General features: G+C 28.4%; 1 protein-coding gene across 2 annotated transcripts in view; it reads right to left on the reverse strand.

Moving 5' to 3' along the window:
- Window positions 1–23,621, reverse strand: part of LOC123294036 — a 52,012-nt gene extending 28,391 nt beyond the window's left edge. For both annotated transcript variants that reach the window (XM_044875101.1, XM_044875102.1), the window contains exons 1-2: window positions 22,853–23,621; window positions 60–155 (exon numbers count right to left, since the gene is read on the reverse strand). In XM_044875101.1, coding sequence (XP_044731036.1) covers window positions 60–155; window positions 22,853–23,449 — 693 coding nt within the window. In that variant the 5' untranslated portion in view covers window positions 23,450–23,621. The remainder of the gene's footprint in view (window positions 1–59; window positions 156–22,852) is intronic.
- Between the last annotated feature and the right edge of the window lie 3,719 nt (window positions 23,622–27,340).

Genomic DNA, 27,340 nt, shown 5'->3' on the forward strand with positions numbered 1-27,340 from the left:
GTTGGGGGATGTTTCAATTTGTGGATGACACCAATAATAACAAAATATAAAATACTTACCACGTCATCTTTAGAATCACATTCACAAAATACATTGGATAACGTAGGTTGACCAGTTTCTGGTAATATTCGCATAAATTCCACACCAACTCCATGCTGAAACAACATAAATAAGCAAATTAAAATCAAATTTTTATTTAAATTTTAAATATAAATTAAAAAGAAATATATTTAGCTATGATTCGTCATTGCTTTTTTATAGTTCGTACGCGCACAGGTGGCTTACAAATATTGATTAAGCAAGAAATTTTTTTATTATTCAATATAATAAATACCTACGTTTACCAAAATATAAAAATATACAAACAACTTTGTTATTCTAAAAGTTTGATATTTCTTAAGACAAACTTAGTCTTCGAAATTTAAAAATTTTCATATACTAGTTTTTATAAGGATATTATTTATAGATTTTAAAAAGTTTATGAATTGTGCTAGGTTTTGTAAAATACAGTAAATGAACCTCAGTTTTTTTATAGCAAGTAGCGAAAATTTTTTATAAAAGTTTATATGATCTTAATTATACAAGTGTTAAGTACATCAAAACGGATATCGGTCGTTTTTGAGTAATCGTGATGACAGACGGACAGACAGACGACAGACAGACAGACAATCGGAAATGGACTTATTAGGTGATTTTATGTACACATATACCCAAATTTTGTTCATAGTATCAATATTTTTAAGCGTTACAAACTTGGGACTAAACCTAGTATATCTTGATATATGTCATATACATGGTATAAAAATGCGACAGAGATCTTTTGATTTGATTCTGAGCTAATATGCCATTTTTTTGGTTTTGATGTAAAGACAGTTTCATATTTAACTATGTACTTTGAGCAACCTTTATACTTAATACTTTTAATGAATAAATATTAGGTTTTTTCCTAGGTGTTTATCTACATGCATTTTAAATAAATTTTTCTATATTATAATAATATTAATTATTATTACCTTGAATTATAAATTTTAAAATTCTAGAGATAAAGAGTTAAACGTTCCACGATTAAAACTTTACAAGCACAATTTCGCAGAGAGATGTGCATCAAGTTTGCTAAACACCTATAACGAATCGACTCGACAGTAGGTGCATAATTTGCTACTAATAAGACGTAAATTAGTTTTGAAAATACCGATTTTGTCGTTTTTTTTTTTTTTTTTGAGGTCATAGGTCCTTTTTATCCCCCTCACAGTTCTTCATCTATTTTTGTACTAATTTTGTTCCCAATTTAGACTAATCGATTTTATTTTAAAGAAATGTTGTTATATTACAATAGCTTCCACTATAATATTCCAAAGTAAGTCAGTAAACTAAGAAATCACCTGTTATAAAAATTTTTATTGTTCGATAAAAAACATCAAAACAACATATATTTATATAGCATATCCGTTGGTACTTATTAATATAATTAGTTACATTCAATTAACGACTAAATTTTTTTTGTTAAATTCATATTTTTACGTAATTTACGATACAGAATTTCGAAGCAGCTTTTTAATAATAAATAATACATTATTTATAATAATAATGATTCACAACAATAATATTGATTTTTCTTATCGTAAACACATAATTTACTATAAAATTTCAATGTGTACGACACATCAGAAACATGATTCATATTAACAATAGAAAAATTACAAATGAATTTTTTAATTTTTTGATAAAAAATTATTGTACTCGCGCCGAAAATCGATTAGGAACAAGTGAAATTTACAAAATTTAAAAAACCCCCCGAAAAATGCGATTTATTCCTGGTAAACCGATTTTTAAAATGTTCTCAATCGAGAAAAAAATGTTCTCAATCGAGTTGGTTCAACCTTTTAGGGACTACGATGCCACTGAGAAACACACAGACAGACAGATAAACACTTTAAACTTATAACACTCCTTCTTAAATCAATATCAAAGTGATGGGCAACGACATCAAATGAGATGAAAAGGATACTTAGAGGGCTATCATTTTTTGGGACAAATTTTTGGAAATATTTCAATTGAAATTGAAATATTTGAGTTGACTTTGTTCTTTGAATTATTGTTTTAAATTACGTAATTAAAAATGGATTTGTTACACACCGCATCCCTCTTCGTTGACCTACGATACAGTTCATAAGTCTATAATTTCACTAGCAGGCAATAGCCATTTTTAATAGTTTTAAAATGCGGCTCTGTAAAAGGACTAAGGTGAAGGCCTCATTTCTTTCACATGCTTCTACAAAATGATAAATATCAAAGTATAAAATTCAATTGCTAATTACAATAATACTAATTAAATACTTATAAATGTAAATAGTAATTATTCATAATTAACAATCTATTATTATATTATTTTTACATAAAATATAATTGAACAAATCTATAAATAAAATTTGTTTGCTTTGATTTTATGTAGATATATGCATACTCTCACAATCTACATAATTTTTATTAATATTGTTAACCAAAAATGCATGATTTTTTATGAATTTTTTGATAACTTTAAAAAAATATTATAAACAAGATATTAAAATTATTTTAACTTTTTTGATTCACGAAGCCTCAGCTCGAACCGATCTGAATTTTTGTCACTAAAAGTACTGGTTCTAAGATTAGAAGTGTTTCCATTGCGGCTGACAGAGTTCACATTTTTTGTGTTTTATAGTTTCCTTTCTTTTTGCTTTCTGCCGTACCACCGTGGTTCTTAAAAGTAACCTTAGAACATATATTTTTAATGAGCAAAATCCTAGTGAAGTTTAAATTGAGATTTTATGTAACTATTTATTATCTCGTATCTTCCAAACGGCTCAATGGATTTCCACATTCAACATATCATTATATTTGTCTCAAAAACTCAAGTGTTTAATCAAGTAAGTAATTTACACAGCGGCTTTCACAGTTGGGACCTACCTATTCAAATTCAAAATTTTATAAAACACTATTTTAAGCAGTACTGAAATGCATTTTACTAGCAAAAATTATTGTATAATTGTGTAAGTATAATGAAATTTTCGATAGTGAAATAAAATAGTGAAGGATTTATATTCATTGTCAGAAAAATAGGTCTAGGCATCCTCTCTATCCAAAATTGATTAAACAAATATTTTTCTTATATCAAAATTTAAATTTTTTTTAATGACAGAATAACTATAAATAGAAAATTACATCGTTATATTATTCAAAAACAAAGTAAACTGCATGGATAAACTTCGTTCTAAATTTAATGAACTGTAAATAAAGAGATTTGTTAAAATGTTAAAAATATCAAAATAAAATATATAAAAATCATTGATCCAAAACAATTTATATATATTGTAAACTGCTTATTTAAATGATATTCGTGATTTGATTAAATTAATGAACCCATAAATTTTATATTCCTAGATTAAAAATTACTTCGCTAAAAAAAAATTATGACTTAAAATATATTTATTTATATATATAAATTAATTAATAACTCATGTCAGCCGTAAGTATTATAAAATTAATGGATTATGTGTGAGCAATTAAGGTTCCGTATATTGTATTATGATTTATGACACTGTATTAATTTATTCGAACAAGGAATATACAGAATGTTCGATTTACATCTACGGCATAAGCAATGCATCTAAGTAAGAGGTATTATAGGTGTTATATGAAATTGCAAAAGTGACTTGTATCGTGGCTTATTTGTTGCAGTTCATCTATTCAACTATGAAACTCCCACTCTCCAAGCGTCTTACAACTATTTCAACGCATATCGAAATTCAACACATGTATAGTATACCTCTCACTTAGATGCATTGCTTAACGCATGTATTATGTCATACTCGTGATATTTATATGCCTAGATGTAAATCGAACATTCTATATAATATATATAATTGAATTTATTATCGAAAAATTATTGTAATTTATTCCAAATCTCAATCATTAGGTTCATTGGAAAGCTAACTTTATTCCAATTTTGTTTTTATTAAATACTAGCTGTGAAATACCCGCTTTGCTGGGCAACATTCCCACTTTCACCCCTCCCCCCATATTCCATATCCTTTTCTAGGTTACTATCTATCACCTAACTAAATTTCATCAAAATCCGTTCAGCCGTTTAGGCATGATAGAGCAAAACTCCTAGCAAAAACCATAAAAAAATCACTAACTCAATTCAGTTTTCTGCCTACTTCCTACCCCCTAAGTACGATGACGTGATCATTTTGATCTTATATCCGTTTTTAGGTAACCATCTATTACCTTACTAAATTTCATCAAAATCTGTTCAGCCGTTTAGACGTGAAAGAGCAAAAGTCCCAACAAAAACGACTAAAAATCGCTAACTCAATTTAGTTATCTGCCTACTGTCTACCCCCTAAGAACGATGGCGTGATTATTTATAGCCTATGGCCATTTCTAGGTTATCATCTATCACCATACCAAATTTCATCAAAATCCGTTCAGCCGTTTAGGCGTGAAAGAGTAACAGACAGACAGACAGACAGACAGAGTTACTTTCGCATTTATAATATTAGTATGGATAATTTGGGGCTTAATCAATAGATGATTAATAAGTGCTCAATAGGTTTTGTTATTTCAACATAAATGGATCGAAAAATACGACTTATACGTAATTACATCGGATGAAGAAAGAATTTTAGTATCTCAAAATGACACTTAATAGTTTTTATGTTATTTTTCTCTCTTAAAATCCCCGAAAAAACACTTTATGAATTGATATTCTTTGAAATGAATATTCGCTTTCGATACTGAACCCTAAGATATTAATTAAATTATTATGTATAATTGTATTGCATGTCAGAAATTTGACATTTTTACTGATTTAATTACAAGCATCAAATTTAACTTGCTTCCAGTTTTTACCCCTTAGTGCCAATTGCCAGCCAGCATGTATATATAGAGTGGCTTTTTTAACTTGGCATATGCGTGAAACTCGACAAAAAGGTTTAATCGAGAAAAATGCTTCAAACGAAAAAATTCATCGCGACAGATAAATTAATTTCAATGAGACAGCAGATCAAATAAATAAACATAAGATTAGAATGATACCATTACACTCGAAATCCTTTTTATTATGAATTCAAACTATTAAGTCTTTGCTTTTAAAATTGAAATTTTCCAGCGAAGTGGGTAACTGCCATTATCTTAATAAATTATAGCTTATGTTTTATTCTATGTATGACCTATATTATTGTAAAGTTTCATTAAAATCCATTAATTGGTTTTCGAAATCATCCAGCGAAGCGGCCGATTAACTACTATGTTTATAAATTATTGCCTATATGTTATTGTAAATTTCCATTAAAATCAATTCAGTAGTTTTCGAAATCATCCAGCGAAGCGGGTGGGTAGCTGCTATAATTATAGCTTTGTGTTATTCTGATGTATGAGCCATATCATTGTATAGTTTCGTTCAAATCCGTTCAGTAGTTTTTGTGTGACTCACTTTTTCATTTATAATATATAGATAGGGATTATATACAAGAAGTTATTTCCATTCAATAAAAATTTCACATTTTTTTTAATTTAAAAATTTACGAGGCATTAATTGTTTTATACAATGTTTTTATATTATGATGCAAAATAATGAAGTAAATTTATGTTAAAAACATCACAAACACGTAAATATAATATTTTAACAAATTTTTGTTATTTTAGTGGGTGTGGAACACTTATTTTTTTAACAGTTCTAAGTATAAACAAACAAATCATTGTTTAAATTGTTTTTTTCACATGGCTTCGTAACTTGAAATGACCTTTGATTAATATAATTTACTACAGTAAATCAAAAAGGGTTCCCCGATTCTGGAGTAAAAAGGGATGAAATAATTAATATATTAAATAGGCACAAAAAGTATAAAAATCAGGTTAATTTAATGATTGGAAGCAGAGTTTCTGAGATATCGCAATATTTGGATCGATTTTAGCCCGTATCTCAAAAACTTTTCGACCAGTCGTCAAATGCACCCGATTTTTGTACTTTTTGGATTAAAATTACCTTATTTACTGAGTTTTATGGAAATTGGACATAAAAAAAATTTCTCGATTTGCATTTTTTTTAAGGGGTACACCCCTTGGAATTTGATGAAACTCAGTGGATGGGATAATTTTGATCCAAAAAGTATAAAAATCAGGTTAATTTTATTTCACCAAATTGAGCTTGTGAAATACACTACGAAGGCAATATCTCAGTTGATGGGGTCCTTCGTAAGTGAAATACTGAAATATGTTAGTGTTTTTAGTTTAAGGATGATTTGCGTTAAATATTGATTTTAAAATGGGTTTTACATGGGTTTTTCAGTTCAAAAATATATATTTTTTTATATTAAAAATATGTCGGATATTATTAAATTTTATTTTAAACTATGATCGAATAATATACCTAATCAACTCCAATTCAATATGGTAATGAACTTTTGACATGCTATATCATTTTTGAAGGCACGCAAAACAGTTCAATATAAAATGGTTCAGAAAAACAAATTATATAACTTCGATGTCAACCAAGGAGTACTGAACTTTTATATGCTTTTGTGTATGTCTAATGTTATTGGGTGTTACTTGTTAATTTCCAAATATATAGGCTGTTAAAATTTCGATGCTATTTTTAAATGTTGAATATAAACGTAAATAGCTGTTTTACATAGGGGAAACTAATTTTCAAAGCCTCGTAGGTTTAAGATTTGTATATTACCTTTTTACTCGTATCAGTGAAATGCTAAAAGTTTGGGGGAGTATTATAAAAAAGTAATTTTCCGTGGTATTAGTTCTAAAATAGTTTTCCGAGGTATTAGTTCTAAGCCATTGTTCGACTGTTATATTACCAAAAAAATATTTGAGGCATAACTTTACATCCGTTAGCGATATTCAAATATTACTTTTCTATCCTACTTCTTTCAGCATTTGCGTGGTTGCATTTTTATAACTGTTTTTTACATACAGCAAGAATTAAAAAAATATGCTAAATTTTATCCCTATACTTATATTAGAAATGTGAAAGTAAGGATGTTTGTTACACTTTCACGCAAAAAATCATAAATGGATTTGAACGAAACTTAACAATAATATAGCTCATACATCAGAATAACATATAAGATAATTTATAAAGATATATATTTTTTTAATTTAATTTAATTTGACATTACCATAAATTACAGATTTCTGTAAAAATACTCAATGCAAAACGTTTCATGGCCATCTTTTCTGATATACTCAATGAAGTATGGCTATTTTATATTTAAAAAAAAAAGAAACCGTACATATATTTTACCTATGTAAAACAATCTCTACCATTATTTCGAGTGTGATGGAAAGAGGATAAGTGAGAGCAAGAGAGGTGAAGGCTATAACACGGTGGTCTTTATCAATCTTTACTTTTAAGCCCAGCGAAGCGGGTGGGTATCATGCTAGTAATCAATAAAAGTTTTACCTCTCAAAGTATTGCAATTAATATAACAGAAAATTGTATGAAATCAATGAAAAAATTAATTAATTTTTACAATGTCTCATTATCTAATAAACATTTGGCAAACAAAAAGCCGGTATATCTAAGTTTATGAATACATTATTGAATTAAATAATCGCAGATGTAAAATAGCAGGGTGAGTTACTTGTTTTCGTTCAATGTTACAAACGAGTGATTCATTCAAGCTATAAAAATATATATAATTTAAAGCTCTACTACTTTTTAAAAAAAATCTTTGTTATAGATTTTTTATGTTACGGTTGCACGCATTTTAAACATATAATATAGTTACAACTGTCGTTAAATCATAATAAACATACAGATTGATTTACGGCAGTTGATCTTTCACGATATGAAAACTTGAGTAAATAAAGCAATATGAAAAGAATCTTTTTAATGTATGGATGAAGAAAACTTAGAAATTTGTGCCAATCCATTTAAAAAAATTGGCAGTACATAGTCCTTTTGGTACTGAAGTCGTGTGAGTGCGACCCCTGTAATCCACACGATTAACTTCCCAGAGCGGGAAAAAAACATTAATAAAAAGGTCTTGTTATCTTTCATAGATTATTCTTCGAACATATACTGCAGCTTATGCTGGAACGATCATTACCTCCATAGATAAATGATGTGTTTTATCCACTTTTCAGGTTCTGTTTATTCAGTTTTCCAGTTTTTTTATTACCATTAAAAAGCGGCTCAACTAATTCTGCTGAAAGCTTAAAGTTCGCAAAATATGAATGTTTAAAATTCTTAATTAAACAAAGAGGTAGATATATGTTAGTGACGCCATTGTCCAAAACCACCATAGAGATACATATAAAACTTTGTTTTGCTAAAAAAAGATAGGCAACAATCTTTGAATGCTTACAACTTCTTCGTTTTTTAATCAATTTTAATTTCATTTTCAAATTTTGTCATGGTATCAGACTAGTTTTACATTTTAATATGGCAACTATACCATATTCTAAAAAAACCCGATTTCGATAGTATGAAGTTAGTTATAGCTAATTAATTAATTAAGAAAGAAAACTACAATATTTAACATGAATTTGGCCATTCCAATTCAATGCCATTGTAAGGATTTATTAAACTGTATTTATTTTTGTTAACTTATTGTGTAATATAATCAATTTTTTTGAAAGGTAGATATCACAAGATATGTTTACAAAGTATAATAATTGCTCTATTGTGTCGAAAATGTGACTTGTTGATATTTTGCAACGTTTCCATTCGCTGTTCAATATAATTGCGTGGCATCAGAAAGAATATTGATTATTATTCATCGAGTCTAGACATTTACTCTTGGTTCAATATCTTTTCGCTAAAATTGAATATTCGTACAAAACGTATCAAGTGTGACCAACATCGTCTTTCAAAGTAAGTCACGCTTCATGTAATTCTAATATACAAATAAAATATATACTGTGTGTGTTCTCATATCATGCCAATCATGCCAGAATGTCAATCTCATTCCCAATATTTATTCAACTTTAAGTATATCAATACATAAGGGATTTTAACGCTAAGATGTCAGCGTCACACGTAATAAAAAGTAAAACATACCCGTTAGACTCAACTAAATTTTAATTAAATGAAAAGACAAAAGATACCTATTACATTTTATATTTTAATGTACTGTGCCATATTTGCTACCCTAGATCTTTTATAATTGCGATAGTTTTCCTAGTTTTTTATACAAATTTTTATTTAAAAAAAAGCCCATACGGCCTGAATCTAATGTTAAAAGTATAAAATTTTTTTGGAATCATTGAAATCAGTCTATACGTAAAATAGTTTAATTATGTTCTAAAAATTGAGCAGCCAGTGTGTTAAAAATTATTTATAGAATAAACACAGCATGCGTTTTTATTATGTTATTTATATATTTCATAAAAAAATTAAAAATATACTTGTTATTGCTTCCTCTATTATGCATCAAAACTATCAAAAATACATACTACTATTAATGTATTGTGACAAAAATATCTATAAATACTCAAAATCGATCAAATATCTATGTATGATTTTTTAGAAGTTTAAAAAAGCAATGAATCTTACGAACAACAGTAGTGACGGAAAAGGAACGTTCTAAACCGGATATCTAGAGGACCAGGGTTCAATACTCGACTACTGTGAAAATTTTTTATTCCTTTTATATTTGTTTAAATGAAAATACGCAATGTGCGTTAATCCATTGAAGTGTACAGTCTCACAGTCTCAGAAATTGTCTCTTTTCTGGTTTTTGAAGTCGGTGATCATGATCTTGAGGACAAAAAGCAATTGAATGCAGTTGTTCTAAGCCACCCCTAGAAATGACAAAGAAAAATTTTTCTCCGGATATCGTCCCTCGGGTGTTTTTGGGATCGCTGATTATCGAAAAATAAAAGTACCCAGAGCCGGTAGAATATTCATACATATCCTAATTTTAAAGTGATAGAGAAAAGGGTATAATCGTAGTACTCGAAGGTAAATTGTAACTTTAACCATTCTTATCTGGAAAACCGCTTTTCTTTATAGATTTTTGTTCCACCAATGAATATTAAAGAAAATTCTTAAAAAAATTATTAAGTTTCATGCCAATCAAAGAAAGTTTAAAATTTATACATAACAGCTTTAATAAATCATATTCTAAAACCAAATTAAAAAAAAAAATTGTTTATACCAAATGAAAATCAAATGCATTTAAAGCCAATGTTTTGAATATTTTTAAATGCAATTTCCTTGGCAAAGGTTTTCATCATCACATGACAGACAACATATTTTAAACCAGCAACAGCACTCTGAAGTAGTGAAACGCATCTCATGGGCAATTAATCAAATTATAAAAATACATTTTAATCAACACACAGCAATCATACTCAACAACTTATGATCTTATCTTATTTTTTATTATTTTAATATTTTTCAAATCTTCTTAATATACAATTTTATTGCGAGTATCGTGGTATTTATTCGGAAAACGATTCGGAAAATTATTCAACATGCCAGATTTTAAAATAGTAAGGCAAGATCGTTTTCCTGTCATGAAGAAAACTCGAATAGTTATTTATAATAATAATTAATACAAAAATTGCGTGGGTTGTTTGAAATGCCTACATAGGTAAATAATATAAATTTCTAAGAATGCCGCTTTACTAAAAATATCAACATATGTTATTCTGAATTATTTTAATAAATATTTTAAAATTTCAAGGTCATTAGTTTTAGTTATAATATTATCAAAAGTTTGTTTAATTTTATAAGTATTAATATTTGGTTTACAAGTAATTTTCACTTATATGCTCGTAGTAAATGCATATATGATTGGAATTTACGATATACTTAATATTTTTTTAAATATATAGTTAGCCTGATTCATGAATAGACTTCAATTCAATTCATTAAAAATTGAATTTGACTTTTGTTCATGCTTAAATAATCAATAAAAAAGAACGAGAGGTGCAGTGAGACACCCGGCATGAACTATGTTCCGTTCGTATCTTCGTACATTATTAATGTAGCGCTTACTTTTTTACTGAAATTTGCTTTGTTTTTTTTTTGCTGGTTTGAATGATTGATTATGCACATGTTCAATTTTGCTATCAAAAAACACAATTCCATACGACATACTTCTGATTTAGTAGGCAACCCAATATGCGCGTACATTGCCCGCAATTTGTTTGATCAGGATATTTAATATGACAAAACATAAAATTTCCTTGTACATACTTTAAATTATTTTGTATATTCTCAAAATTCATGCGAAGCTGAATCGATTAAAAAAGTTTTAGTTTCCTAGGTATTCTACAAGTCGGATTTGGTTCTCAGTTTTCATAAAATTATTCAGTTTTTAATTCAACAATAATTATATAAAATCATCATTTAAACACCAACAATTATATTAAACGAGTCTAATGTTAATGACATCAAAATTAATCGATTGAAAAAAGTGTGGGTGGCAAATAAATAAGTTGGTACTTGATTGCTCTAGAATTAACCTTCATTTTAAAATAAAATTTATTCTGTACTATCGTTATTTGATACACTCAAATACAATAACTTACGAAATTTAATTCTATGACTAATCTTATATTACATTTTCGCGGGAATATTTCAAGATGGATAACTTTAATTATTGGCTAAGTAAATATAGGGTGGGCCTTAAATGAAAGCATGCTTTTTTCAGTTACCATCAACGTGGATACTTTAGAATAACGCATATATGAATATGTTTGTTTTGCTCGTCGCGTGAGTTTGACGAAAGTTCAGTATCAATGGAAATGATTCTGTACCCGCTCAAGACAGTGACAGATTTACATGACCAAGTTCCTAGCGATAATTAGTGGAATGCATCAGGAAATAGTATAATAAAGCCTCGTGAACGTCAGCTGAAAACTATGAGTAAAACTACTAGGTGTTCTTATCAGAAAGCTTCTGGTATCCGCGCAACATTAATCCGGTTTTCGTTTATGAGAAATTGAACCACGAACGATCACTGCTATGAATTCTGAAATTGTGCAGAGTCCCATACAATAAATATGTGCAGAGGACTTTCCTGCATCGAACAAACTTTTTTTTACACCAAAATTACTAATAGCATGCAAAATTAGCAAGACTTTATGCATCATATCAAAACGTAATTATTTTTCTTAATTAAAAAAACAGTATTTCATATTTAATTCTATAAACTATGGCGTTAATGAAAATTTTAAGTAGAAAAGGTCAATGGTACAAAAATAATTAATAATTTATTTATGTATGTACTACATAAAAGGTGTAATGTCTGTCTGTTATTAGCTACAGTACAGACTTTGTTGGTACAAGTGTCATATATTTATTAAAATTAAACCACAATAAATAATTAGAGACTATTTTTCATTCATTTATGTTTTATTTCAATGTAATCAACTTCTTTTATTATACAGGTTCAAAACTTGATGATGTGTTATAATATTTTGTTTTAAACAGGGGTGTATTATATTTTTTTAGGAAAGCTGTAAAATTATAGTACTCCAATATTCTGAAAATATCAAGTTCATAGCTTTAATAAACTTTGAAGGTCGTACGTGCATTAAAGCAAAGTAAAGATAACTAAAGTTTTCTCACAAGTGTACTTCAAGAGATCTTACACAAAACCAATTTAAAAAAATTATACCATTATGAAAGCTACTTTGATGAGATACTTTTTGGAGCATTAATTGTTAATTGTTTATCCAAAATCTCAAGGTTTAGGTTGAAGTGGAGAAAGTTAGACCATTGGAATATGTGTACAAACATATTTTTAAAGTTTTATCTACTTGAACTTTTGAAAATTTAAATGATTATTCCTAATTTGTACACAGTGAAACCTGAATGAATAAGAAATGCATAAGCGAGAAAACTCATAAGTGGTAGTTTATTGCCTTTCCCATCATTTAAACTCATCAAATCTCTATAAGTGAGAAACAGAAACTTTAATAAGAGAAAGTCGATTTTCTCTCATACTCGTGGAAGATGTACTATACAAAGATGTAAATCAAACAACCTGTATATATAATTTTCTTATAACGCTGTTAGTTAATAAACATATACCTGTAAGGTCCGGATCTGTGTTTTGAGAGCACAGACATTACGTACACATGAAAAATACAAAAATATCGAATTATATTAAACAGTTCTGTATACCTTCAAATTGCATGACATCATCATCATTACTCGACGCAATAGTTAATAAATAAGTGACCTCTATTACAAACATAACATAATATATCGCTTTTTTGAGTGATATAAACCAGAAACTGCTACTTTTATGAAAATATAAACAAATCAAATATCGAAGTCGCGACTCTCTTGATATAAAAAAAAAATTTTTAATGTGAATACCACATGATTTCATTGTTCCTTTAAACTTCACGGTAAGAAATTGGATATCACTATGTCAGTATTGAACTCCATACTGATTTGACCATTGAGGGAATTATCACAATACTTCAAATCGTCCCGCGATTAGAAGCGGGCGGATAACTGTTAGTATCTTAATAAATTATAACCTATTTTTTATTCTGACAAAGGAGGAACATTATTGTAAAGTTTCATTAAAACCCATTTAGTAGCCTATAGCCTTCCTCGATAAATGGACTATCCAACACATAATTATCAATTCCAACTAGTCCCTATAGCTCCTGAGAACAAACAAACAAACAAATTCTTCAGCTTTATAATATTAGTTAAGATAAAAGTATTACTTTTACGTGTTTTAAATCACACTGAACGACTTTCTTCAAAATTGATGTAAAGGATCAAAGTTTTAATGAAAGTTAGTTATATTGTTTGATATCATTAAAAGTTTTTCTCCTTATATCACGCAAACGAACGGAAAAGCCCCAGGGATAACTAGTTATTAAATAATCATAAAATTGAATTATTTATTTTATTGAAGAATTATTTTCACTAAAAACATTATACATTATTAGTTTTTTATAAGTATTTTTTTTCATTATAAATATTCTCATATTTTCTCAACATGCAATTATTGTAAATAAACTATTAGACTGGCCCCGGCACTTAACGGATATAATGCGTATATGGAAAAATAAAAATTTTTGCAAACTTTCAGAGATAAACACACGTCTTAGTATGGTCGTGTGATTACTTAGAATTTTTGACCACTTGAACCTCACAAAGTAGAGAAAATGGTACAAATATACAATATACGAAGATGTTAAAGTTAAAAATTTTTAAAAAATTATACATAATATTTTTGAAGGTTCTCTTTAGATTTATTTCGATTTGTTTATTTTATTCTCATGCAGAGAGAAGATAGATTTAAATTACAAATCATTAAAACAAAATTCTCATGAATTTATAATTTTGTTGAAATAAATGAACTTTAATTTTTCTTGAGACCTTGTAGATTTTTAACTATAGTAATTTTAATTTTTAATGATTTAAAAATGAACGTTTTATTAACACAAATAACCGGCTTTGATCATGGTCAGTAATACAAGTTTTCCAATCAACAATTCAAATCATAAAGGTACACATTTTTTTAATTTTGAGAATATTCATTAAAACTTTTTTTGAAAATTATATTTTGATGGAAGCAATTAAATACAAGTGCTATTAGGCTGTCGGTGGCTAATATTATTGAGCAGGACCCAAATTATCCAAGTTAAACGAATAATTTTAATTATTATTTTTAAATTTTACTTTCATTGATTAATCGTAATTGTTTTTCAATTAGAATTTAATGAATTCTTTTTGCAAGTTTTTGTATTGTTCCGCTGACAGATTTAAAATCTGTTAGCGTTGCTTCTAGACGGTTAGGGTCCACTTTCCCCAGATTTCTACACCCCCCTCTATCTCGAAAATGGCCGATCTGCCATGTATATGTCCTATGAGAGAAAATGCTCCAGATCGACTCAGGAACTTATTTACTTCGCGGCAGAAAGTTAGGGTTCATAGCTATTTTTACTTGTTATATCATAGCTTTTTTTAATTGCCCTTATATGTTATATCATATAAGGACAATATAATAATAATGAATGAGCATTCTTTATATGACTTCGTAACAGCCTAATGATTAGCACTGTAGTCCAAAACATAACGCCCTTGATATTTCAGCCTTTATATTCAAGCATGAACCCAATTTCATAAAGCAATACTTAGTTTGGTAGTATTTTGATCAAGCTTTGATTAAGATTTAATAATTCAAGCATTTTTTCAACCTTTTCCCAAACCTAAAAAAACTCAATCTTGGTCTGCTCCTTTTACCCAAACTTTAGTTAGTCAGCCTCTGCTAAAGTCTCATCAAGTAAATCTAATTCACCAAGTTTGTTGTTAGTTCTGATTGATATTTTTTGAAGTTACGGTAGTAGTCAGAATAGCCGAGTTAGAAAGCGCCCGGCTTACTGCAAATACCTACATATACCTAAAGGCAAGAAACATGTATACTTGTGGACAAAAAAATGCGACACTTTGGTGTACATCGGACATATTTGGTGGTTGAAAAATGTAAGTACATGAATGAATATGTGTTTTAATATATCTGATGTACAAAAAAGTATCGCTTTTTTTTTTGTCCACAAGTATACATAATTATTACTTAGATAGCTTTTAAATAAGCTACTTAGTAAGTATAATTCCCATAGCTGCTAACATATGTGAAAAAAATACACCTAACAACTAACAGATGATCAAGGATTAACAAAACAGATTATTAACTTGCGTCCAGCCTTGGATGATGCTTCCCAGCTTAAGTAAGAGCAAGACATCTATATTTAGCACGATATTACAATTTGTAGTTTAATCAATAACAGACCTGCCTTGGTTTGCAAACTTGGCCCAATCCACAACAGTGTCCAATCACAATTAATTGGGAATTTCATCGAGACATACTTAGTTTCGATTCAAACGATCTTAAAATAATTGTCCTAAGTATTATAGAAAAAAAATGTATTATTTTATTTTTTGCAACAAGATTTTTGAAACATATAGAGTGGACCATTTTAATATATTATGGGTAGTAGTTCGTTTTGTAGTAAACCAATCTCAAAATAACTTCAACAAAAGTTGTAGAATTTGATGGGGTATGTCATGTTCTAGCATCAGATTAGATCTAGTTCTTCGGGCTACTTGAATGGTCAATCTAAATCCTAAACGGTAAGATATAGAATAACACTTTAAATTAGAAAGTTGATCCTTATAAGAAAAATTAAAATTTTTATTTAAAACATTCTTTCGAAAATCGTTAGCTTTCGGAGGTAATGCAACTCAAAAATTAGTCATTATTGCATTTAATTGAAAGAAAACACGTTAGCTACAGAAAAATGCTTTTAAGCCAAACCTTGTCAAGGGCAATAAAAGACATTCGAATGCGTCCATGATTTTGACCTGAAATTCTAGTTTCAAGATCATTTCATCTTGATCATCAAATGATCTTGAAAATTTACCTGGACTTTAAAGTCGTTAACCCAGACGAATGGCCTTTATTCTCCTTGAAAACTTTGGTCTAAAATATTTTTCTAAAGATAACGTATTTTCTTTCGAATAAATGCAAAAAAAAACATATTATTAAGTCGCATTTCCTCCGAAAACTAACGAATTTCGAAAAAAATTGTAAAGAACAAATAATTGTTTTTTTATGAGTATCGACTTCCTAATTTAAAATGTTATACTATCTCTTACTTATTAGGATCTAAACTAACTATTACTGCAACTTGGAGAAATAGGTCCCAGCTGATGTTCCCCATCAAACTCTACAATTTTTGTTTAAGCTACTTTTTGTTTAGTTAGCTACAAAACGACCTATCAGCCATAATGAATTAAAACGGTGGTTCATCTTGTATATTTGCTAGACCATTTCTCAAACAACTTGTTCTTCAGTTCAGTTAAAAGAAAAGTAGTTACAAAATTGTCTGGTTTTAAAACTGGTTACTTGAAAGAAAACGTTATTTTAGATAGTTGTAAAAGTAAGTATGAATTCATTACAAGATTTATATATGACATAATTAAAGACAGATATATTACACAGAATGTTGATTAATTATACAGTAATAATTATTACATCATGCATCTAATTAAAAAGGAATGATTTCACAACTGTAAAGTGCTACACATTGAAAAAAAATACATGCATTGTATCCCTTCCTCCCACTGCCGTTTTTTTTTTTTGCACATAATTTAAATAAATATGCAGATTTAAATAAACTGTATTATCCAGTTAATGCATCAACCTGGCTGAGATGTAACACAACCTTTGACACTTTAGAGAGGGAAAAATTTGTCAGAAGATAAAACATACTTACGTTGTACGAGAAAGTAAAAATTGACTGCTCTCAGTTATTTAATAATTCTTAATACATTTTAATCACAAATAGAAAGCTTTGTAATAATGAAAAGCTTTGTAATTATTGTTCAAGCCTAAGGTTAATTAAATAAGTTTTGGTTTTCCAGGCCTTGCCCAAGCTTAAACCAATTATAATAACTAAACCAAGCCTGATTTGATAATTTTTGCTCGAATCTCAATCGATATCTTATCCAAATCTTAACTGATCTAATACGTCCAAGGAAACAATTGAAGTAATTAAGTTTGAAGATGAAAAGAGTAATTAAGTTTGAAGACATTTGCCAAATAAAAGGTATTTTTGCATCTAAATAGTCTTTTGAATTAATTTTGATTATAAAAATCTTTTCATTATATTTTGTCCAGAAATTTGATATAATTACTCCACACTGTGCAGTGTTATGTCTAAAAATATAAACGTGCCTAGACTAGAACCTTTTATGATAAAGTTTTATGAATATTTTAGAGAAGTCGGTACTAATAAAATATGATAATTATTAAGTAATACTGATAACCTTCATTATCAACTAATGAATGGAAGACACAATAAATATCCGATTAAGAATAAATGGAGATTTAAAAAAATAAATAACAGTATCCTAAAAATATAATAAATTTTTCTCTGAAAAATTTCAAACTTAATAGATTTAAAATTTAAGGAAATCTTCACTTCCTTTGCACCTATTTTGCATAGTATCTACACGACCGCATGCATGTATTAATCGTAAAATGTTCAAATATTGAAATTAGAATCAATCAAAAAAGAGTAGAGATATAGGTTTTCATAAAATCACCTAATTAGTCCATTTCCGGTTGTCTGTCTGCCCGTCTGTGTACACGATAACTCAAAAATTAAAAAAAATCAAGTTGAAATTTTTACAGAGTGCTCAGGGCGTAAAAAGTGAGATGGATTTCGTAAATGAGCAACATAAGTCAATTGGGGCTTAGGTCTGTAGGACCTATCTTGTAAACCGTGTCGTTATAGAGATAGAACAAAAGTTTAAATGTAAAAAATGTTCCTTATAAAAAAATAAACAACTTTTGTTTGAAACATTTCTTCGTAAACATCACTGTTTACCCGTGAGGGCGCAATTTGGCGCAAAATGTATAGTATGTAATATATGGGTTAATAATCAGTTATGTATGTGTGACATGTATGTATATGGAATGTGCCAGTGTAATCAACACTGTCTATACAAGGTATTTTACAGTCAATTGTTTGTTTTCACTTGTTTTTGTAATAAATTAGTGTAAGAGAGTTCATAAATCACAGGACATATTACTAACTCAAACTCTTTACTAATACTGTACTGGATTTAGTAAGTACTCCCCTGTATAAAAATCATTAAAAAAATTATACGCATACAAATTAAAGTTCAGTGTTTAAATCTTACATAATGATAAATTTATGTTTAAGCAATAAAATTATTTAATTAATTAATTACTTATACATCAATTTTTTATTTGCACATTTTAAATTTTATTTAAGAACAAACACATTATTAAAATTAAAATTTTAACTTTCTAATAATTGCAATATTTATAATTCATCTGATAGATAGCCTTCCTAATTTCAATAATTTTGGGTGTGATTATTAAATTTATTTTTTAACAAGAATATATATGAATTAAAAGTAATGTTTACTTACCACGCGCAATTATATTACTGTTCAATAGAAAAATACAATAATTCTCAAATGAATGCATTATTGCTAAGGAGAAATGCTTTCACATCATAATTTAAATACGTGGGATGAAGTCATATAAGGAAATTTGGGGTTTGTCATTATAGTACAGCAGATGACCATGAAATCTGTCTTGTACTGTTTTTTATCATTCTATATTAAAAAACAGAGATGAAACTAATATACGGTTATATTATTCGGTATTTGTTCGAATAGTAAGAGTGAGGGTAAACTGACTAAGCAAATGTCCCTAAAAATATCAAAAATCAATTTATATGTCAAAAACATAGGAACTGCCCTATTCGGACCGTGCATGAATTTTATTCCAGACGTTTTCATGGTAACATTTTCATAATTTCTAACGCAACAAGTTTAATTAATTTTTTTTTTTCAATAATTTTAATTTGACTTTTACTATACCATTTACATGTAAAAAACTGAAAATTAGTCATATTTTAAAGAAAGCGAATGATTTATTGAAATTTTATAAGGGAACAGCGCTGTAATCGATTCGATTGTACTCGTTAACGTTAAACTTTCAGAACCCACAGAGCCCCTGTCAGAATCAGGTCTAATTTACCTAAATTCTAAATTAACTTGAAAATTAATGGATAAAAAGAAATATTCAGAAATTTCGTTTCATTTTGTATTTTTAACTTCTATTTTCAAAATAATAAATATTTTTGTTTAAAGTGTTGAACTAGCTTATTATGTTCTTGGGTGAAGCGGTCAGTTGAGGTTTTATAAAATAATTTATACGTACAGAAAACTAAAAATCAAAGTAAATTTATTTACTTTCAAGGTTACGATTCAAATAATAATTATATTTTTTTTATCAAAATATTTTTCCTTCAGCAACATATATTTATTTACATATATAGCATATAACATGATAAAGTAGAAAAATATTTATATAATATACTCAATACTTATCAAAATAGGTCTAAAGCCAGGCGTATATCAAATATTACATATATAGTGTGTCCCCGGATAGAGGTAACAATACTTGTAAATTTTCTTATTTTTCATTTTAAGAAAAAAGTCATTCTTTATAAAAAATTTTGCTTATTCTGAAAAGTATGTAGGAATATTTAAAACTTCTAAATAATGTACAGGGTAGCCAAAAATTTGGTATCACTATTTTTTCTTTTTTTTTTGGTAAACTGTCCATCCTTTTTATAAGTTGACAAAATGTTACTTATAATTACTACTAATAAGAAATAGTTACTAATAAGAAAAGTTGCTCGAAATAAACAATTATGATTAAAGATTCAAATTCATAACTGAATTTCAAGAAAATCTTTCCAACTTTGACAATTCCATTCTTAGTGAATGTTTATCCGAGAAAATAAATTTTCTTTTTAATTTTCTAAACTAGTCCACAAAAAAATACACTCTCGAATAGTACATGTTACTTGATTTATTATTATGTATTTTCTTTCTTACGTTTTTTGTAATTACAACTTTTGTTCAAATAAAAAATAATGCTATAATTAAAGTACACTGACCTTCTTGTTATTTTGTATAGGGTTATAATTGTTAATTGCGAGCAACTTTTCTGAATAACATTTTGCCAACTTATAAAAAGGAAGGGTGGTTTATCAAAAAGAAGAATAGTGATTTCAATTTTTTGGTTACTCTGTACATTATTTAGAAATTTTAAATATTCCCACATACTTTTCAGAATAAGCAAAATTCCTTTACCTCTAACCGGGAGGGGGGGGGGCACACTATATATACATAATATAAGGCAGCCGTTTAAAATCGGCTGGAAATTTGAAAATTGAAAGGCAATTGTCAAGATCGAGCATAACAACTTTTTCCATTACAACTATCGTTTTCTACTGGTAGTAGAAAAGTGTATTACACTGATGCAAAACGAACAACCAATAGAACACAAAAAAGTTTCTTTTTCACTTTCTACAAAAATACTGTTCTTTACGTGCAAATTAAGTAAATATTTTTATCAGAAAATTAATGACATTCAATGTGCATATAAATAAATTTAATATTTATTAAATATTTTTATCGCTTCTTGAATACGTGAAACATGTAAATAAATATTCTATCAACGTTGTTCCTGTTCATATTCCGGAACAATAAAAAAAATAACCATCTGTTTATTAAAACACAATTTTATTAACAGAATTGAATAACGAAGAAAACGTATATATATATTTTATTAAATTAAAAATATTATTTAATTAAAAAATTTATTTACTTTTTTACCTCTTAAAATTTTTCGAAGAAAAACATTTTACAACAGTTAGTAAAATAAGTATTTACAAATGTTTCAAAAAAAACAAATTTTTAATTTTTGCACAGAGTTGTTTTGAAAACGTTCCAAAAACTATTTCTTAAGACATAAATATTTTTTAAATAAATACTAGCAGTTTTTTAAATATTGAAGGTGGAATAATATAATCATATTTTTGTTGTTCTTTTTGCACTCTAATGTATATGTTGCAGCCAAATAACTTAATTAGCTGTTCAGTTAACAAGCTTAGCCTCTTTAACAAACGGTGTATACAATTTTATCGATTGTGGTTCAATATTTAAATTATCAACAAAAAAAAAACGATAGTGTACAGGAATAGTGGTGTTGTAATGAAACTATTTCCATTGCTACATTTTAAAAACAAATGACTTCAAATAATATATCATACAAGGTACAATACTCTCCCACAAATATTATATAAGACATACAATGATGGTACGTTACATAAATTTTTATCTGTTTATTATACATTCAGCTATTGTAAGACAGAAACAACTAGAGTTATAAAAAAGGTAGTATTATTAAAATATTTTTAAGTTAATTTGTATTTCACGCAGTGAATTTGTTTTATATATTTAAAAAATACCTGGTTTATAAGATGTACTTATTTAGTACTTATTTAATAAATAAACTTTTGCAAGCACAATTTCAAAGGGAGTTCTCATTCATAAATTTTTGCTTAAGAATAAAGAATAGGGTGTGAAAACTCAGAGTTTCTATTTTACGAGGATAAATATCTTCTTTCTTTCAACCCACTTTAGTATAGCAATAATGGGTACAAATAACAATTTAGGGTTTAGTAAATTATTAAATTTGAGTTATAAAAGTAACTAAATACAGCACTGCTATTTGTTTATCATATTCAATCTCATTTACTTTGGGGAATAACATTTAAAAAAAGAAAATTGGGAATTTTTTTATGAAAAATTAACAGTTTTAAAAGTGATTAATAAACAACGAATTAATTTCTTTACATCTGGGTTTTGAAATAGATTTATATTTTTCACTTAACTTTGTAACATGATGGCAGAATCTTAAATTAAGTCTAATATGTGTAAGAAAAGAATTTTCCCAAGTTTCAACTAAACTAAACCGGATGTGCGTGGGAGCACCCATTCTACCCTTATTCTTTAAAAAATTACCCTTTTCATTCTAGTTCTAGAATGTAAATTAACATTTATTGTATACTCTTTTAATGCGAACTATGCAAAAAGTCAACCCGTAGCCAATTCCGTAGTATTCCCAAAGTATTCCGCAATCAAAATATAACTTTCATTGCGCTTTCCAATTTATGTGTTGTCGAGCTTTGTTGAATTGAATTTATTTATTTTATAGTTTAATTAGCCAAGAAATGTTTTGATAGATATAAATCAAAACAATGTAAATTTTAATTCAAAAAATACTCAATAAGGGTAATTGTCAAACTAGAAATGGTACCTCCTCGCCTAAAATTTACCGAGTAAAGTAGTCTAAAATGATGAATTATGAATGATCACCTTTTCTAATTCAACCTTCAATAAAGTACAAACTCTTTGTATATAAAATCAAATTATACTAAGCAAATAATCGAAAATATATTTTGTACTCACCTCAGTAACCGATTTTTTCGAGAATTCATTCAACGACAATATCCATTCATGTAACAATTCATTGACAACAACAAAATCATTATAAAGCCACTGAAATACATCATTCACCCATTGTACACTAACAGGATCCGGTCCTGTACACTTTGGTGCTGGTTTACTAGCATGCGGTTTTTTATTTAATTCAGGTCCTGGTGATCGACGTGACAAACGTTTACGTACCGGTGGTGTTGGTGGCACATAACCTGAACCACCAGATCCGGACACTTTACCACTACTAACACTTTTAATTAATTTTTTCGTTTCACCTGGTGTTGTCACAGCACTATCAATTTTATCACTTGATACATTGTTTGGGGTTGTACTTGTTACTGAGTTTGTTGTCGCTGATGTACTTGTACTTGTACTATTTAACACTGATGTATTCTTTTGATCAATTTTTAATATGAATCTATTATATATAAATTTACCTAACCATAATATAAATAATGCAATTAATATCCAACAAAATATAATCATTGCTAATGTATCCATTGTAGTGTTTGTTACGTTTTCAAATGTGCATATCAAATCGTCTATTGATTCGGCAAGATCGCCCATCGCTTGCCATACTCGTTATGTATGGTGAATAAGTGAGTGAGTATCAATCTACTCGGCAGCGGCGATCACTGTGTTCAATGTTGTGTTGTGTTTGTGTGAATCAGTGAACGTGATGTGATGGGGTATGTTGTGTGTTATGTCCGTAGTCCGTACACTCTCGTTGCTGTTTGCTTGCTTGCTGACTATCTAACTTGGCTATGTTTACGACGAGACACACATATAACTTTACTATGAATGTGTTTGTGTATTTAGAATGGGTCTTCATTTGGATTGTATAGTTACATGAGCACTTATTTTTTGCAGTACCGGCAAATTTTAGATATCTGTAAACTTGAAGTTAATCGATAGAACAAAATATGCTCGCAAACCAAAATTACATATAAATTATGAAAAAAATACTAAAACCGTTTTTTCCAAAAATTTATATGAAGATAAAGTTTGTGGTTGCAAAATTATAAATAATATTCAAGTTTTTCTTGACAATTCAAGATTTTGATTGAAATTACAATTGCCACCTCTCCAGAAATGATCGGGAGTCTCACGAAATTGTGTAGTGTCTCTCAAGTACTGATATCAACAGAAATTATCCAGAATTCAGTAAAAAAAGATATTTTTTGATTATTTGTGTTGAGGTGTGGTAATTTCTTGGATATTTTGAAGAAAATATTACGAATAGTTTGAATTATTTATTGAAAATGCACGTGGCAAATTAACCTTCGTACTCATGCAATGAAAATGTAAATGCTGACAATAATTGCAAAAGTAAGAGTGAAAGAGTGAAAGGCGCTTAAAATAAAAATAATATTGTATATAAATTAAATTAAACTCAAAATATAAGGGCAATAGGGCATACATTTCAATCTTTTACATTCGACAGTCGACACTAACAAAATTAAACAGACATAATGTGATTACCGCCATAATTGATTGTCAAAAAGAATAATGTCTATATTTTTAATTACTCATTAATCAGACTTAAAAATAATTATTAATCACAAAATAACAGGCTACAAAAATAATTAACTTCAACAATTTGTTTCACATTCAGGTAAATTCGATAATTTTGATCAGCTTTTATTTTAAATTACTTCAATCATATTCATTTTAATATTTAATTATGGAAAAACTGACTACACAAAACATCAAAATTAACGAACAGTATTATAATTCGGTAGTATAACTAGATTAATTTCACTATCTCCCAACTTCCCGAAACTTTAAGGTGACAATCCTAGTTGAAATGACGAAAACGCCCATAGTTAAATTTGCAGAATCCGTTGAAAAATTTTAAATAAGTATAATTTTTAGTATTTTGAAATAGAGAAATCAAGAATCATTCATGTACTGGAAAATTCATGTACTGGATATAATAGAAGTGTACTACATATCGGTCAGATAATTAACAATTAGAATATATGGGGTTCGTATAATTAGATTTCCAATGTAACGTATAATAAAATATTACTAAGAACTTAAGTGCCTGTGAAAATATAATTAATCTGAATACATTATCAATCGTTTCGTATGGCTTTAATATTTGTAAAGACCCGGTACTTGTATATAATTTTGTATATGTGTATGTGTATCACTTGTTTGTGTACTATGCGCCGCGCCGTGCCAGCTTTCAAAATATTAAACTATTTTGTGCTTTGATACTCTAGTTGCTTTAGTGGTAAAAATCATCATTTGAATTATGTTTAAATATACCTTATCTACTAGACTACTATTGTAGCAATTCTACAGCTTGTGGACTACTGTGTTACTGGTGTTATGCTACTTGTACATGTATAAAAATATTTTATATTTGTGTTTTTTTTTCATTGGTACCAAACTGTAATGTCATATTATTACTGATTTATGCCTTTAAGGATTTAAACAAAGTTTAGAAGTTTAGGCAAAGTAAGTGGTTACTTATTCTCTCCACTTTTTTCATTATATAAATAAAAGTCCAGTAGGTTAGCGACTTCAACAGTAGGGATTTTAATTACCCATTAAAACCGCTTAACTCTTTCCAAACTTTTCGAAACTGAAAGTCGCTATGTAAACTTGTGGGCTTGCTTTTTCCTTTCGATTTTTATTTAACGGGTTACACTTTCTATTTAGGTTTTCAATCCCTAATATAGTTGCCGATTTTCATTTTCAGCCTATGTTTGTATGTTTGGTCCTTAGTGGCGCTCTAGAGACCAAACGTGCGAGCCAATTTTAATAAATCTTACTGAAGTCAACAGTGTCCAATCGATTAAATGATACTCCACTTAACATAGTTCGTCGACTTTCATTTTTCTTTTCACAATATGACGTCTGGTGGTCGCCATATTCATTACTACCATATTTTTCGCGACCTTCGCAAAATTAAGACCAATCGATTGGCGTAATAATCATCAAAATCGGCAGACGAGTCTCTAGCATACATATATACTCTGATAAACACATATTGATACATACATATATACTCTGATAAACACATTATCACTCCTTTGCGTCGCGCAGTCGGGTAAAAAAGTGCTTTATGATGGAAGATATGTTATACAGGTAGATATAATGTAGAAAGTTATCAAGCTTTAAGAAAGTAGAAATAAAGAAAGCTAAAATATTATGTACTACCTGCCCCCCAACAGTTCGTATTCAAGTTCCTCTATTGGATTAGGTACCAAATTTACAAATATGCAGAAAAAATCACTGCCACCCTCTGAAAGTCCCATTGGATATGTTTGTGGACACATTTATAGTAAGTAAAATACCGCACCTTTCGGTGCAAGTCTCTCTTGGAAACAATAAGCATGGTTAAAGCGTCCTTACTAATGTCAGATGTTCCCCTTCTCCCTTAATGTGTGGCGTAATTTATAAGTTACACCTTATACACAAGAGTTACATCTTTTGAAAGAAAATTGCTAATTAACCTGAATCCATATTTAGGTGATAGACTTGAATACATTTTTTAGCAATAACAGTACCGCACTATCTTATTTTGTTGTATTGAGGTTAATGTTTTGCGCATAGAGTAAAAATATAATTATATCTCTTTCTAATCAATTTTTATTACATAATATTTCTTTTTCTATGCGCATAATAACAGGCAGGTAAATACGTATGCTTTTAAAGCTATATTCAAAAAAGTTATTTACTAACCGAAAGTGATGAATGTAAATTTTTAAAGGAAGTCTTTTAAAAATAACAATATTAATTCTGTTTTTGTCGAAAATTTTGAACTTTTTATTGAATACATAATAATTTCTTTGACATAATATTATTCATCATAGGTAGGTACAGGATGTCACACTAAATGAACGTTGCAGTTAGGGTTCCAACCATACTTTATTATAAAGTATCCTACTTTGTTTTCGATAAATATACTTTAAACTTTTGCATAAAAGTATCCGATATTTGGGTCCTTCCATGTATATGAAATATACCAAGGTATACTAAGTTAAGTCCCAAGTTTATAACGTTTAAAAATATTGATGCTATGAACTGTTGAACTTATTGATTGATGCTGTCCGCCTGTCATCACGATTACTCAAAAACGAAAAGAGATATAAATCTGAATTCTGAAAGCTTATTGCGTGCTTAGGACGCACGTAAAGAGTGAGGTCGAGTACGTAAATGAGCAACATATGTCAATTAGGTGTTGGGTACGTAGCACCCATCTTGTAAACCGTTAGAGATAGAACAAAAGTTTAAGTGTAAAAAATGTCTCTTATAAAAAAATAAACAACTTTACCCATGAGAGAATATCAGTTATATATGTGTGACTTGTATGTATGTGTAATGTGACAGTAATCAACACTTTGAAAAAAAAAAACTTTAAAGAAAGTGTTAAGTGTGTTTCACAGAGAAATGCAGACTTACTAACAAGTAAATATGCAAATTAATTTATAGAAAAAAAAGGAA

This window comes from Chrysoperla carnea, chromosome 2 (assembly GCF_905475395.1).
Source record: "Chrysoperla carnea chromosome 2, inChrCarn1.1, whole genome shotgun sequence".
Taxonomy (NCBI): domain Eukaryota; kingdom Metazoa; phylum Arthropoda; class Insecta; order Neuroptera; family Chrysopidae; genus Chrysoperla; species Chrysoperla carnea.